Source organism: Octopus sinensis, linkage group LG5 (genome assembly GCF_006345805.1).
Source record: "Octopus sinensis linkage group LG5, ASM634580v1, whole genome shotgun sequence".
In the NCBI taxonomy this organism is placed as follows: domain Eukaryota; kingdom Metazoa; phylum Mollusca; class Cephalopoda; order Octopoda; family Octopodidae; genus Octopus; species Octopus sinensis.
In genome coordinates this window covers 122,580,013-122,596,001 of record NC_043001.1, presented here as the reverse complement: position 1 = coordinate 122,596,001, position 15,989 = coordinate 122,580,013, and the positions used below count along the sequence as shown (strand labels likewise).

The window sequence follows — 15,989 nt, the reverse complement described above, 5'->3', positions numbered from 1 at the left end:
AAAGATATCACAATGCACACCTGTGCCTGCTCATTGGTCTGCTTCATACAAAATGGTAAACATTTTGTGAAAGTATATAAAAGTTTTAAAAATTATCAGCCCTGTGGAATTCCCTCTGCTCATATCTCTCTCACTGGTATTTCCTCACTAAGGTTCAAGGAACATTTAACCCTTTTCTTACCATATTTCTCTTGAAATACACTGTCTGCCCTGATTAATTTTGGAAATTAGGAAGAATTTTATAAAATAACTCTCGTTATTAAGATGGTGTTTGGAAAATAAATTAACACAAATCTTTGGTAGCAGATTTTAATTTCAAAGTAGTAAGTCTGTATCACAAAACCAAGAGCATTCTTAGATAGGCTGGCATCAAGTAAAATAAGATATAAAAAATAAATTGAACAAAATTTACAAGTGGCTGTGTGGTAAGTAGCTTGCTAACCAACCACATGGTTACGGGTTCAGTCCCACTGTGTGGCACCTTGTGCAAGTGTCTTCTACTATAGCCTCAGGCCGACCAAAGCCTTGTGAGTGGATTTGGTAGACAGAAACTGAAACAAGCCCATCATGTATATATATGTTTGTGTGTCTATATGTTTGTATGTGTGTTTGTCCCCACAACATCACTTGACAACCGATGCTGGTGTGTTTATATCACCGTAACTTAGCAGTTAGGCAAAAGAGACCAATAGAATAAGTACAAGGCTTACAAAGAATTAGTCCTGGGGTCGATTTGCTCAACTAAAAGTAGTGCTCCAGCATGGTCACAGTCAAATGAATGAAACAAAAGAGTGAAGAGAACACCTTCCTTACTTTTCACTGGTCCATAGGGGCCTTGAACAGTCAGATCTTTCCCAATTATACTGTCGTTGATATATTTGAACAAGAGAACATCCAAGTATTTTCCTGTATATTTCGATTCCACCGGAAGAAAGAACTAGAAATAAAGAGAACAGTTTATGAACATACACATTACAAGTTTAAAACTGAATTAAGTAAGATTTATGCGAGCATGAAAAAGTGGACATTACATAATAATAATGGTTTCAAATTTTACCACAAGGGCAGCTATTGGTGGGGAAAGGGATGAGTCGATTACATTGACCCCAGTATTCAAATGGTTTTTAATTTGACCCTGAAAGGATGAAAAGCAAAGTCAACCTTGACAGAATTTGAACTAAGAACGTAGCAACGGATGAAGTACTGCTAAGCATCTCATCCAGTGTGCTAACAATTCTGCTAGCTTACTGCCTTATTGGATCATAATAATGAAATTACTATGTATAGTGCTCAGGTGCACTACAACTCATCAAAAGTGCATGTACAGTACATAGAATTGTGTGCAAAAGTCAGGAAAGTGAACAGTGTATGGGTCATGATATACATATGTGCATGCGTATGGAGAGGGAAGGGTTTCAGGTGTAGTGTTGGCAAATTTCAAGAAGCATGGAGATTCTAAAGGATGCAATGTCTCAGCAACTAACAACTGTTGCAAGTAGTTTGTTTCATACTTCAGGAACTGAGTGTGAAAAAAATGTTTCCGAAAGTCATGGAAGCTGTTTTTATATAGATTTCCAGAATACATAAAAGAAGGTTGTGGGTCCCTGTGCAATATTTATACATTTCATAAGGCATGATAATCAACTAAACACAGAGTGGCGATGCTTTGAGATGGACAAACTATCACCATGACAACACAATATTCCAATTTTTAGTTTTAACAAAATCTTCATTACATAAACAATTGTCTTTCTAATGCTGAAATCTAAAAGCTTGTTATAAATTAAGCAATTTATGTTAAACAAGAGAGGTGGGGAGGGAGAGAGAGATTCCAAATAAAAAGCAGAAAGATATCAAAACTATAGTTTAGTACGCACCCAGGAAAGTTTGAAAGAAACAAGAACTAAAGGTCTAAAAACATGCAAAGATATTTTGGTCACCTTTATGAAAATGCTTTGGAAGGGCAACAAAGGGTTAAGTTTAACCCTTTTGTTACTCTATTTATTTTGAGATGCTCTGTGTTTCTTTCAATTACTTTAAATATAACAAAGAATTTAGTAAAATAACTCAGTTATCATTAAGCTAGTGTTAGGAACATAAATTGTGACTTAGGTTTGGTGGAAGATTTTTATTCAAAACTTATGAAAACAAGACATTTGTACTCAGAGCCAGTTTCAGCCGGGTTGGTAATGAAAGGGTTAATGAAAATAAGAAAAGGGTTTCTGCATATTAGCCATGTGTAATGCCTGATAAGTGCTAGTCATAAGTTTTCAATTTAATATTTCAGCCAAAACATGAATCAAATGGAATTATTCATTCTCCTTTCTACCAAATTTTTCAAGGGCTCCTTTGAAATAAAATGACAGTATCCACTCTAATTTGAATCAGTTATCAAGTTTGGAGGAAAATCTCATTTGAGATAAGGAGTAAAATCATACAGAATCACTTAAAGACTCAGAACTATGAAACTACTGACATCAAAATATCTTGTGGCTACACACTGTACTTCTGAACCATCACCACTGTTTAATAATTCTTGCACCAAACCAGTTTACATGTTGCAATAACCATGGGAAACGTGAATGAGGAAGTCTGTGTTGTAGCATCCAGATTCTCCCCCAGATATAGAAAAAGATAGGATGGTCGTGGTTGGAATGCCTTTGACCATAGTTCTGCTCAATTAGCCATAACTTGAGACCAAGCAATAGCAATAACTCAGAAAAGCTGAAATTTTAACCCTTTAGTGTTCAGATTATTCTGTCAAACTTAGTGTTTGTTTATCTATGTTGTTTTGAATTAATCATGCATTATCTTGTAGTTCAGAGATTTCAGTGATGTGATTTTTTAGTTTTAGAATGACACTGTGGGGTTGAGGCGAGAGCCCAGATCTGGTCAGTTTCAATATAAAACAGGTTAGAAATTTTGGCCAGATATGGCAGATTTGAATGCTAAAGGGTTAAATCAGAAATGGGCTACGCTTTGCAACAAGTGGTCACATGAGACAGTCATTATCTAGTAAGCAGCACTACGTAAAAATCCAAGGTGATTTTTCAGTTGGCATGAAGAGTCCAGCAGCCTGTAGACTGGCCACAGTTGGTCTAAATGGTGTGTAGGTTGAAGTGTTAATTCAAACTCATCTGTTGATGGCAAACTCCATACTGGTAAAAATGTTCAGTTCCAGCACCATACTGGATCAGCTGTGAATTTCGCAAATATTATTTGCTTCCGATACAAAACAAAATTACCATTTGTGTTAAACCACATACAAATTATCTAAAAGGTCATGAGGGCAACATCTACAGAGACCTAAAACTGATACAAATGTTAGCCATCTTAGTTTAATCACATGTGAGTGCTGCAATATTCAGGGAGTAAGGTCTAGCACCAAATTATTTTACCCTATTTTCTTTTGAAACTTATTAATCCCAAGAAAGCCAATTTGTCGGATTTGTGTCAGACTTTAGATTTGAACCGGTCTGACAGTTAATATATTCAATGCGTGAGGCATTAAAATCTAATTAGAAATAATTACATGTTAAAAGAAAATTAACATGATGTAAGTCAATGAGTGATTACTTCAACTTTTTGCAGCAAATACAGAAAACTCCTGGCATTCCAACAATGGAGCATTTAAGTGCTTGCTTAACATGCTAGAAATAGCAGTCAAATATTTCTCAAATCAATTCCTCTGTAAAAATGCCTTAAAATATGCTATACCTGAAATAAAGTCAGGATGGCCATAATTTGGATGTCTGACCAAAGCCGACATGGAATAAACCAAAACAATTCTGAGCATTTCTAATTAAACTTTTCAACAAAGTCCTCTTTTACTCGTTTCAGTCATTTGATTGTGGCCATGCTTGAGCACCGCCTTTAGTCAAGCAAATCAACCCCAGGACTTATTCTTTGTAAGCCTAGTACTTATTCTATCGGTCTTTTTTGCTGAACCGCTAAGTTACAGGAACGTTAACACAACAGCATCAGTTGTCAAATGATTTGGTGGGTGGGGACAAGCACAAGCACACAAACATATACATCACATATATATATATATATATATATATAATGTACATAAATTCCTCATCTCTTAAATATAGAGCTGTATAATTTAAACTTAGGATTACATTTCAGCTGTGTTTCACATCTACACAATGTTCATATTTTATTGCAAGGTCGTCTTGCTCTCATATCTGAGACAGCACTGCTGCTACTACTACATACACAGATATGCTGTCAGCAGCCAGAGAATACCTCCCCAAATGATTGGCATCAAGTTGCTCACATATACACACCAGCCTCTCACTCACAAGTATGCTGCCTCCTTCCTCTATCTTTTCTACAGCATTATAATGGCCTCTGCTCCTCAGAGATGGTTGAGCTTATGCCATCCCAACTCAGGCATTTACTGACTGTTCACATCATAATTTACTGACTGTTCACATCATCTACTACAATTCTTCGTCTTCCTCTCTCTTGTGAAAATCTTAGCACATATTACATATGCTCTATACACTATTCCCTTCAACTTAAGTAACTTTTTCATTCTGACCAGCATGCTAAAAAAGCCTCATGATAGCAAAGGAGACTGGGCACGAGCCAGCCCAAAGGTCGAAGTGGGCTGCACCTGTCTACCTTGGTTGCTATGGCATTGAGGTAGATCCAGCCATCCCCATTAATGGGGACAAAACCTAGAGTTAAAACACTGGATGGTGATGCTACCCATTTCCTGGCACTTCTCGCATGCACATCTCCATCTAGTCATCATTGCTTAGTTTAATTTCATTCAAAAATTTTCCTCAATCTGTTTTTGTACTTTCCATCTTCCGAAGTTGACACAGAAGGAAGTTAGAAGACAGTGAAAACTTAGAAAAAAACGAATGAGAAAATTTGACATGGAAAGAAGAAATAAAATTTAAATGTGGAACGAAGAAATAGAATTTTACATGGAAGTGAAATATGAAACAGCTGAGTCAACAAATGAAAAGCAGTAATGAAATTATAGTTAGGTTTAGTATTAGCATATTTAAGTTTTAGCTAAAAATAATTCTGTGATGAAGAAAACTAATATTTTTTCTACCTACTCTCTCAAACAAAGAAATAGGTTGAGAGGTTTGTGCTAAGTAAGTTTGTCAACCAGATACATTTAACCTCTAGAAAAACAGTTACCAATGTTTATTATGAGGAACTGTTGAGAGTCACCAATTCTCCTCAATGCCGGCAGTGCATTCCTTAAGATTCAGGCAGGTCTTAAATTTGCAAATAAGAAAATGTTTAAAAAAGATTTGTAACAAATCCCTGAGATATAATATTCAAACATGTTTTGTCACTTGTATACAAATGTTCATATTTCATTGCCAAACCATTGTTATGTTTACCAACCAGTATAAACCATTTTTAACACTTACTGACCCAATTTTCTGCTTACATCTTCAACCTTCAATGCAGCAATGTTTGTGTGATGACCCTAATTCCCAGATGATGTTTGATATTTTATTTTTGTTTCTGTATATTTTCTTTTAAACTCATTTTTATCCCAGACAGTAAAGTAAGTTGAAATTGTTTAAATTGAGAACAGAAAGAATATTTTTGCGGAATGGGATTACTTAAAATCTGGTGAGCTTAAACTAAGTGGTTATGCCCTGACATTTGATGGAATATTTCTTGTATTATAAATTTTAAGGTATTAATATTTTATATCTCATCTGTCTTGTTTCAGTAATTCATTGGACTGTGGCCATGCTGAGGCACCACCTTCAAAGATCAGTCAAATCGACTACAATACTTATATTTTAATGTCTGGTACTTATTTCTGTTGGTCACTTTTGCCAAAATAAGCTAAAGGGATGTAAACAAACTAACACCTGTTGTCACAGAGGGGGAACACATACACACACGCAATGGACTTCAGCACAATTTCCATTTACCAAATTAAGGCGGTGAGCTGGCAGAAATGTTAGCACACCGGGCAAAATGCTTAGCAGTATTTCATCTGTCTTTACATTCCGAGTTCAAATTCTGCTGAGGCCAATTTTGCCTTTCATCCTTTCGGGTGGGGGTGGGTGGGAGTCAATAAATTAAGTACCAGTTGCATACTGGGGTCAATCTAACTGACTGCACCCCCCACTCCCCCAAAATTTCAGGCCTTGTGCCTAGAGTTGAAAAGAATTTCCATTTATCAAATTTATTCACAAGGTAATGGTCAGATGGATGCTACAGAAGCCACTTGCCAAAAGTGCTGTACTGTAGGATTGAACCTGACATGTATCAGGTATCTTAGGGAAACTTCAAACCTGGGTTCTCATTCCTAAGGTAATTTTTTATGTTGTTATGGTGTAGTGGTTAAGAGCGTGGGCTACTAACCCCAAGATTCCAAGTGTGATTCCAGGCAGTGACCTGAACAACAACATTGAAAAATACCTTAGGAATGAGAACCCAGATTCGAAATTTCCCCAAGATACCTAATGAAGGCTGGAGGGTATATCAGCCAAAACATTGTGTTAACAAATGAAATGAGGACAAATATCCATCAAATGTAAATAATGTGTATTTTTATTTGCTTTTATGTGTTGCAAAAGGGAAAAAAATAGTGTAAGAACCACTACTCTAGCCCCTAGAAATCCTATCACAGTATATTCTATAGTAACCTCTATTCTTTTAAGCTAGTAATATGCATACCATCTTCACCCAGATCCATCTGCCAAATTAAGGAAATGGCACCAATATCAAAAAGGGTTCCAAATTAAGGAAATGGCACCAATATCAAAAAGGGTTCCAAATTACAGTGACCTTTAGCAAATACACTCAACCCTCATTTCTGAAATTTAATAACACAAGAATGAAGTGTGTGAAAGTAAATTCCTTGAGTTTCAATCTTATTAGAGACAGCTTTGGCAGTGGTGGTTTAATTCTAAGTCAGCCCCGTTTCAACAGAACAGTCATCAATTCCCTTCAACCCATAAAACTTTGTTCTTTCCCCACCAACTATATTACTGAATGTCTTTTTTTTTTGTTTTTTACAAAATGAGAGTAATTTCTATATATATAAATGGCAAAATGTCTGTGTGTGTGTGTGTGTGCCCTTTATACAAATCCACAATTTTTCAGTTAGAGGGCTCGCACTTTCTATGGTCATTCAAAACCATCCAAGGGTGGTCGTGCACATCTTTACATTTCCCCAGTCACCCAACAAAGCCATTAGAAAATCAATAGAAGTGACTTTTTTGTGAATTTTCTATCCAAAACTCACTCAAAATGCCAGAAACTTGATACACCAATTGAATGCCAGCTCGTTGTATGTGACTGGTCGCAGATTTGGATAGTACTCGCGTGTATGTGCGCACACACGCAGCTGTATATGCATGCACTAGCACTATGACCCAGCGTTGCCGGATCATAGTGCTAGTTGAAGGATATTTGACTGCTCTTTCTACAAAGAGCCATCAAGTAAGGGTATCGCAAGGGTAATGTTTGGTTACAACCTGAATGTGGTAATAAAAACATTATCAATGGCCAGTTCACACAAAAGTACACTTCAGCGAAATTATAAAATATATCTACATCACAGCTAAATGCAGTGACCTTTGCCCTTTAAAAACAAAAAAAGATGTGTGAGGCTTTATAGAATAGGAAATAATCATCTAATAAGCAGAAAACTATAGTTCAATTTACCCTTTAGCATTTAAATTAATACCTTAAAAGATAGTTTTCAAATATTGTGCTGCACTATACTATCATACCACAAGGGTTTGCCATCATCTTTTATTGTCCATCTTTGACACTAGCACGGGTTGGACAGTTTAACAGGATCCAAAGGGGTTGAGAACTGCACCATTCTCCTTTGATTTGGCATGGTATCTATGGATGTATGCCTTTCGTAGTGCCATCCACTTTACAGAGTGTACTCAGATTTTTTTTCTGTGGCACCAGCACCAATGAGGTACCCATATAGCTCATAATTCTTCAGTTCAACATCTGCTAGAGAGGTGAATATTTAGTGAAACATCCGAATGTTTCACTGAAGGTAGCCTTAGTAAATATTGCATAGCTGAGGTCCAGGCTTCTCAATTGTTTAAACCACAAAGTTATAGCACCTCCTACTTGTTAAATTGTTGCACATTCAGTAATTAGATATCTTGCATAGATGAACTATAAATGTACTACCTTAGTTCATATATTGGTATCTATCAAAGTAGCACATTATTCCCATAGTAGAGCCCTTTGAGGGAATTTTATACCATTTTCTTGATATATAGACTGACCACTTCACTCCTATGTTTCTGGTTGATTTATACCTTTGATGTTTCTGTCAATAGACTGCAGCCATGCTGTGGCACCAGTTAAAAGATTTAGGTAAACCAATCAGCCTCTGTACTAATTTTTAAAGACTGGTTCTTTTCTATTGATTTCTTTCACTGAACCACTAAGTTGCTAAATTATGGGGATGTAAACAAACTAACACCAGTTGTCAAGTGACAGATAGACAAACAGAGATTTTCACAATTTCTTATTTCTTTATTGCCCACAAGGGTTTAAACAGAGGGGACAAACAAGGACAGACAAAGGGATTAAGTCGATTATATTGACCCCAGTATGCAACTGGTACTTAATTTATCAACCCTGAAAGGATGAAAGGCAAAGTTGACCTTGGCAGAATTTGAACTTAGAACATAATGGCAGATGAAATACCGCTAAGCATATCACCCAGCATGCTAACGTTTCTGCCAGCTCGCTGCCTTTACACACAATTTCTATCAATCCAATTCACTAACAAGGTATTTGTTTGGCTTGTTAATACTTGCCCAAGATACAACAAAGTGGGATTGAACCAAAATCAATGTGGTTACCAAGCAAGCTTTTTAACCACTCAGCTATACACATGTCTTTCAAAGCAAATCTTTTTTGAGGAGATTTTAAGTTACTCAAGCCATGCTTGTGCCTATTAAAAATATACTGAAGCCATGATCCTTTCAGGTTTTCTTTGGTATTACATATCTATGACTACATAACTGAATGTACCCTTCCATTTTCAGGATGTTAGGGAACAATTTACTACTTCTGAAAAGTGAGGCGAGATTCCTTGGGAAGAAAGATTTGAATAGGAATAGGGAGCTCACATCTAAATATCATAATAGCATCAATGTATGCTAACAAGTATTGATGAAAAAGTCAAAACAGTCAACATGCATTTGATTAAACAATATCAAATTATAATTAAAAGGTTTGTTACATAATATTATAGAAATTTCTTTAAAACATAGAAATACTTTAAAAAAAGCATGCAATTTTCTGGAATTTAAAATCTCTTAAATTTAACAGATACAAAAAACAGCCCTAAGAATAAGTCATTTAAAAATAAAAGATCAAGTGTTACCTTTGAATCAGCCATTTTTAAGTCACTGTTTCTGAATTGGTTACTGAAAGAGAATGAAACCAAAGGAATTTTAATGGAAGGAAATGAAAAATAAATTATTACAATACAAGAATTGATAAGGTGGTGAGCTGGCAGAAACGTTAGCTCACTGGGCGAAATGCTTTGTGTTATTTCGTCTGCCGCTATGGTCTGAGTTCAAATTCCGCCGAGGTCGACTTTACCTTTCATCCTTTCGGGGTCGATTAAATAAGTACCAGTTATGCACTGGGGTCGATATAATCGACTTAATCTGTTTGTCTGTCCTTGTTTGTCCCCTCTGTGTTTAGCCCCTTGTGGGTAGTAAGGAAATTGGTATTTCGTCTGCCGCTACGTTCTGAGTTCAAATTCAGCCGAGGTCGACTTTGCTTTCATCCTTTCGGGTTCGATTAAATAAGTACCAGTTATGCACTGGGGTCGATATAATCGACTTAATCTGTTTGTCTGTCTTTATTTGTCCACTTTGTGTTTAGCCCCTTGTGGGTAGTAAAGAAATAGGTATTTCGTCTGCCGTTACGTTCTGATTTCAAATTCTACCAAGGTCGACTTAGCCTTTCATCCTTTCATGATTGATAAATTAAGTACCAGTTGCATACTGAGGTCGATCTAATCGACTGGCCCCCTCCCCCAAAATTTTGGGCCTTGTGCCTAGAGTAGAAACAAATATAAGAATTGATAATTTAACTCTGAGATATGTTCTTCTTTCGCTTACCACCATTTCTATGCAAACATATATAAAACATTCTACAAATCTTAACATGGATATACTGCAGAAAGCATCTCAAAGACATATTAAAAAGCAATTATATCAGCAGTGGTGGAATTGGTAAATCTAAATTTCTGTGTCTGAGCAATATCAAGTATACATTAGAAGTTGCATGCTTAGATCACAATTCAGCCTCTACTTATATAGAAAAGCAATGATTAACAAATGACTGGTGTTGCAAATAGCTGGCAAGCTGGGTAAATAGTGGCAGAAGTAATTTTAAGTCAAAATAGTGCTCTCTATATCTTAATGTGATATACAGTAGAAAGCTGGAAAACTGTGGTATTCATATTGGTTTCGAATTTTGACAAAAGATCAGCAATTTCAGGGATTGGGGGCTAGTCAATCACATCAACTTCAGTGTTTGACCAGTACTTATTTAATCAACTCCGAAAGGATGAAAGGCAAATTCGACCTCAGTGGAATTTGAACTCAGAACGTAAAGACTGACAAAATGTCACTAAGCATATTTGCCTGGCATGTTAATGATTCCGCCAGCTTGCTGCCTTAACTGGGGCATTCATATTGAAAAAACCTCTCAGGCATGGTTTGTCAATCATTGTTTTTCTATATCAGTTGAGGCTAAATTTGTCTAGTGGATACTTGTCACTGATGATGCTCAAAGAAGCAGAAATCTAGATTTAGCAATTCCCCCACCACTTTTGGACACTTCATCTGCAGCTAATATAGCTCTGTGCTTTTTAGTACTATGCCTTCATACAAGATGCTTTCTCAAGATGAATATCAATTTTCTGACTTTCTATAGTATTCCCATTTTAAGGAAGATATACAGAATGCTATTTTGAACTAATATTACTTCTGCTGATAATAAATAATATAAATGAAAATATATTTATACATTTTCACACGCATATACACATACAAAATATATTCACACTTCTACATTGTGGATGTGTGGTTAAGATGGTTGTTTCCCAATCACATGGTCTTAGGTTCAGTACCACCGTGTAACACTTTAGGAAAGTAACTCCAGACTGACCTAAACCTTGTGAGAGAATTTCGTCCAATACTGCTAACACTGAATACCAATTATAGTCCGTGTGTGTGTGTTCTTTTTTTGCTGAACGTAGTGTTCAAACGTATGCACAGGACCTTGGCTCACTCAACGTTAACTAAATAGGTGCGCGGTGTACCACATTTCAGGTGTCGAGGTGAACGCAGAGCAAGGTGAGATGTGTGTTTTGCTCAAGATCACAACGCACCACCCGGTCCAGGAATCGAAACCACGATCTCGCGATCGTGAATGCAGCCCCCTAACCACTAGGTTAATGCACCCTCTTTCATACATATGTGTACTCGCATATACGTGTTAGTGTATATAAACCTTTACTTCTGTTTCAGCCATTGTGAGGCATTGACACACACAAGCGTAGCTAGGGTGGAGGTAAGGCGGTAAGGGCGGTCCGCCCCGGGTGCACTTTTGGGTCTGCTGTAGGCAATGTTTTTTGTGGGGTAAAGGGTGGCAAACGGAAGGGCTGCCCGGGTGGCACACACATATATATACATATGCTATATATTCCAGGACGACGTTCTCTGCACCACCCGAGAGAATGCTATCCATGGCACAGGACAAGATTTTGGGGGTTTTTTTTCTTATTTCGTCGAGCGCTAGTTGTTGCCATGGCAGCGAAATGGAAGAATTGCATAAACATTAAAACATCTTATTTATTCTAACTTTTGGCATAACAAGTTGAACTCTGTGTGTGTGTGTATGCATGTGTGTGTGTATGTATGCATGTGTGTGTGTATGTATGCATGTGTGTGTGTGTGTGTATGCATGTGTGTGTGTGTATGCATGTGTGTGTGTATGTATGCATGTGTGTGTGTATGTATGCGTGTGTGTGTGTATGCATGCGTGTGTGTGTGTATGCATGCGTGTGTGTGTGTATGCATGCGTGTGTGTGTGTATGCATGCATGTGTGTGTGTGTATGCATGCGTGTGTGTATGCATGCGTGCGTGTGTGTATGCATGCGTGCGTGTGTGTATGCATGCGTGTGTGTGTGTGTATGCATGCGTGTGTGTGTGTATGCATGCGTGTGTGTGTGTGTGTGTGTGTATGCATGTGTGTGTGTGTGTATGCATGCGTGTGTGTGTGTGTGTATGCGTGTGTGTGTGTGTATGCATGTGTGTGTGTGTATGCATGTGTGTGTGTGTATGCATGTGTGTGTGTGTGTATGCATGTGTGTGTATGTTTGTATGCATGTGTGTGTATGCCTGTGTGTGTGTGTAAGTGGCATGTGTCTAGGTTGTAAACAAAGAGTATGCAAGAAAAAAACAATTAGATTTACACATTCCAAATGAATAAAAATGTTTTTTCACATAAAACTAACGACTATTGAAATCTTATGGAAAATTATATACACTTTAAATTTTCTGTGTATCTAAAGCTTATTTGAATTATACACCCACAATGTCTGCATGCTCATACATACACACCCATTTTACGTAAAGGATCTCCGTAAATGCTTGCACACACAGAGGTGGATATCTTCAGGTGAGAATATCATTGATTTTTTTTTTTTAATATATATCTAAGTCGGAAGCTGACCTAAGACTATGTAGCAACTAATCAATTTTTAATTTAGCGAGGAAATCTAAAATTTTAAGTGAATATTAAAAAAGCAGAGTAAATCAAAAAGAAAATAATCGCAAAGCACCAAGAAAAGAATGTTTACGACAGATCCAGTGAAAGAAAATTCTATCAACTTACGTTGTTAAATGTAAAGGCGCTTTTAGTAGAACTCCGAAGTGGAAAGGAACTATTCTAATCGACTTGTGGTCCTGTCAAAAGATAAAATGCTAATGGACAAGAAAGATGGGAGAGAAAGACTATATAGATGTTGAGTTTCTACTGAAGCAGCAGCTATTTCGCAAGGATGTATGTATGCATAAGGCAGGGGGAAACCTATAGTAGAAAACACATGACGAACAAATGTCAACGCCGGTGTTAGAAAACAAACAAAAGCATAAGTATGTATGAAAGTGGTGGATGAGATGATAGCATTTACACACGCATATGCATGTGTGCGAGCGAGTTAGAACACACACACACACACACACACACAGTTTCAGTCGTTAAACTGCTACCATGCTGGGACACTGCCCCGAGGGGTTTTAGTCGGACAAATTGACTCAAGTACTTTTTTTTTTTAGTATGGTATTTATTCTATCGTGCCAAGCCCGAACATAAACAAACCAGCAACGATTGTCAAGCGGTGTAGGGGAAGGCAACTGCATACACATGCATATAAAGATAAACGGGTACATACAACGGGGTTCCACAGTTTTCGTTCGCTAAGTTCACTTACAAATCATTAGTCAATCCGAAACTATTGTAGGAGACTTGGGCACTACTTAAATACAGAGGTACCATATAGGCACAACTACAGGGATACTTATTTCTTTACTGCCCACAAGGGGCTAAACACAGAGAGGACAAACAAGGACAGACAAACGGATTAAGTCGATTACATCGACCCCAGTGCGTAACTGGTACTTAATTAAAACCACCCGGTTTTTACCGTTTCCGCCCACCCTATTTTACAATATATAGGGTGACCCGACGCTATAAGGAAATCGACATTTGTTCAAGACGTCCTAGAGTCGGACCGAACCCGGGACCACATGGTCGAGAAGTGAAGTTAATTAGTCGGCGCTGTGGCACCTAAGTTTTTAAAGCGATCGCCCATCTAAGTACTAAGTTCGACGTTGCTTAACTTTGGTAATCGGGTGAAAACCAATGTTTTCAACGTGGAGGTGCCAAGGAAGGCCGGTACCTTTTGTAGGTGACTCTAAAAAATTACTCTTCAGAGCAGCTCTGATACCATTGGCTTCCACTCAGCACGCAGCTCTAACCTGAATTGGCAAACCAACTAAACCAAATTTACTATAGCCGACTAGTCAAACTCTCGTTAAAAATTCATTAGGGGTGTGTCACCACTACGCATACAAAGACGGGAATTCCGGTGGACTGCGTAGAAGAAATCCAATCTTTTAATGGTCACGTTTCAACCTGTTAAAATAAGATATTCAGAAACGTTATTGCGAGAGATGATTTACCTCTGCATCTTCGTTATATTCCAATCGTTTTGTTCGGTTTTGCAGAGTCAGAGACGAAAGTGTGCCGCTGGTTTCTTCTGTCAAGCAGCATCATTTTTCAGTTTTACAAAAACGATTTTTTAGATCTTAGAATTTGTATAAAATTTTTAAAAACAGATTTTCGACTTAAATTGGGATATAAATGTATATCTCTCTTTTTACTCTTTTACTCGTTTCAGTCATTTGACTGGAGCACCGCCTTTAGTCGAGCAAATCGACCTCAGGACATCCTTTGTAAGCCTGGTACTTAGTCTATCGGTCCCTTTTGCCGAACCGCCAAGTTACGGGGACGTAAACACACCAGCCTCGTTTGTCAAGCAATGTTGAAGGAACAAACACAGACATAAACATACACACACATATTATATTATATTATATATACGACGGGCTTCTTTCGGTTTCCGTCTACCAAATCCACTCTCAAGGCTTTGGTCGGCCCGAGGCTATAGAAGACACTTGCCCAAGGTGCCACGCAGTGGGACTGAACCTGAAACCATGTGGTTGGTAAGCAAGCTACTTACTACACAGCCACTCCTATATAAATATATTTCGTTTGCATTTGCAATTTAAGCTTTAAAAATAAAAAAAAGATTAACGAAAGAATTTCACATTTCAAGAAAATGAAGCAGTAAAGTATTAATTCTATTTCAAAATGGTTTAGAGATTGTGGGGAGAGCCGAGTGTGTTCTTACATTCCAATTTTCACTCGTATCTATTTTAGGTTTAGAAAACAAGGCGTAAAAAGTGATTTGTATAAAGTAGCTTGGAGTTGGTTTCTTCTCAAAAGAAAAAAAGAAATCTAGTTTGCAAAAAGAAAAAAAGAAAAAAAACCTAGGTTTGCACCCCCTCAGTAGATTTTGTTCTCGACCAAGTGTATGTGTATTCGTTCGAGATTCTTCAATAATGTCAAAAGTATCGCAAGATAAGTAATGACACTTAAATTTTTTTTAAAATAATATCACTGCAAATTCCTACAACAAAAATAATTAAAACAAACTAAGATCCAAATATACAACGAAAGTAATGCAAAATACAAATGGTCTTAAAACATGACATTAAAGACAAACTGGTATGTTTTCCATACAAAGAAAATAAAATAAAACAGTCTCATTCTACAGACGGACAATAAAAACAATTCCGAGAACTCACCCAAAATATAAGCTCTCAAAACTTGCGAAATGTTATTTGAATATCGAACAATCTCAGACTGAATAAACGTTGACGAAGTAATCTCCAAATTTAAATCTGCGTCAGTCGTCACGTGATTCAATGACATCTTAACAAAATTAGGAGAGACAAAAGGAAGAACCAATTTAACTCGACGTCATTTACTAAGTTCCTTCCGTAAACCGAGACTTGATAAAGTCGCATAATTCGCCAGGTCATATCCAAACATTCCATCAACCATACATCATTTGCTTTATGTTCCCGTTTGTCTTATGTCCCCTCTATAGAATCAGGCCATTGTGCCTATAATAAAGAAAAAGGGTCATATCCAAACATGACCTGTAGCAACATGCAGATCATTATTCAGGCCAGGAAAGCTCCCAACATTTTTTTTTTTTTTTTTGATATAGCAAAGATACTTGTTTTCGTTCCAGCACACGATCTCAGATCAAGTCACTCGCTATGCAAGTACATCTCCGTAAAAAAGATACTTGTTGGATTAAAACGACAGCATGGCCTTCTCAATGACA

General features: G+C 37.2%; 1 protein-coding gene across 4 annotated transcripts in view; it reads right to left on the bottom strand.

Annotated features, from left to right (window-relative positions):
- Positions 1–15,556, bottom strand: part of LOC115212374 (probable cysteine desulfurase) — a 50,656-nt gene extending 35,100 nt beyond the window's left edge. The window contains exons 1-4 of one of the 4 annotated variants that reach the window (XM_029781255.2): positions 15,442–15,460; positions 12,905–12,975; positions 9,371–9,413; positions 814–937 (exon numbers count right to left, since the gene is read on the bottom strand). In XM_029781255.2, coding sequence (XP_029637115.1) covers positions 814–937; positions 9,371–9,385 — 139 coding nt within the window. In that variant the 5' untranslated portion in view covers positions 9,386–9,413; positions 12,905–12,975; positions 15,442–15,460. Of the gene's footprint in view, positions 1–813; positions 938–9,370; positions 9,414–12,904; positions 13,068–15,441 lie in introns of those variants that run through there. The other 3 variants (XM_029781254.2, XM_036503056.1, XM_036503055.1) reach the window with 3 other exon arrangements.
- Between the last annotated feature and the right edge of the window lie 433 nt (positions 15,557–15,989).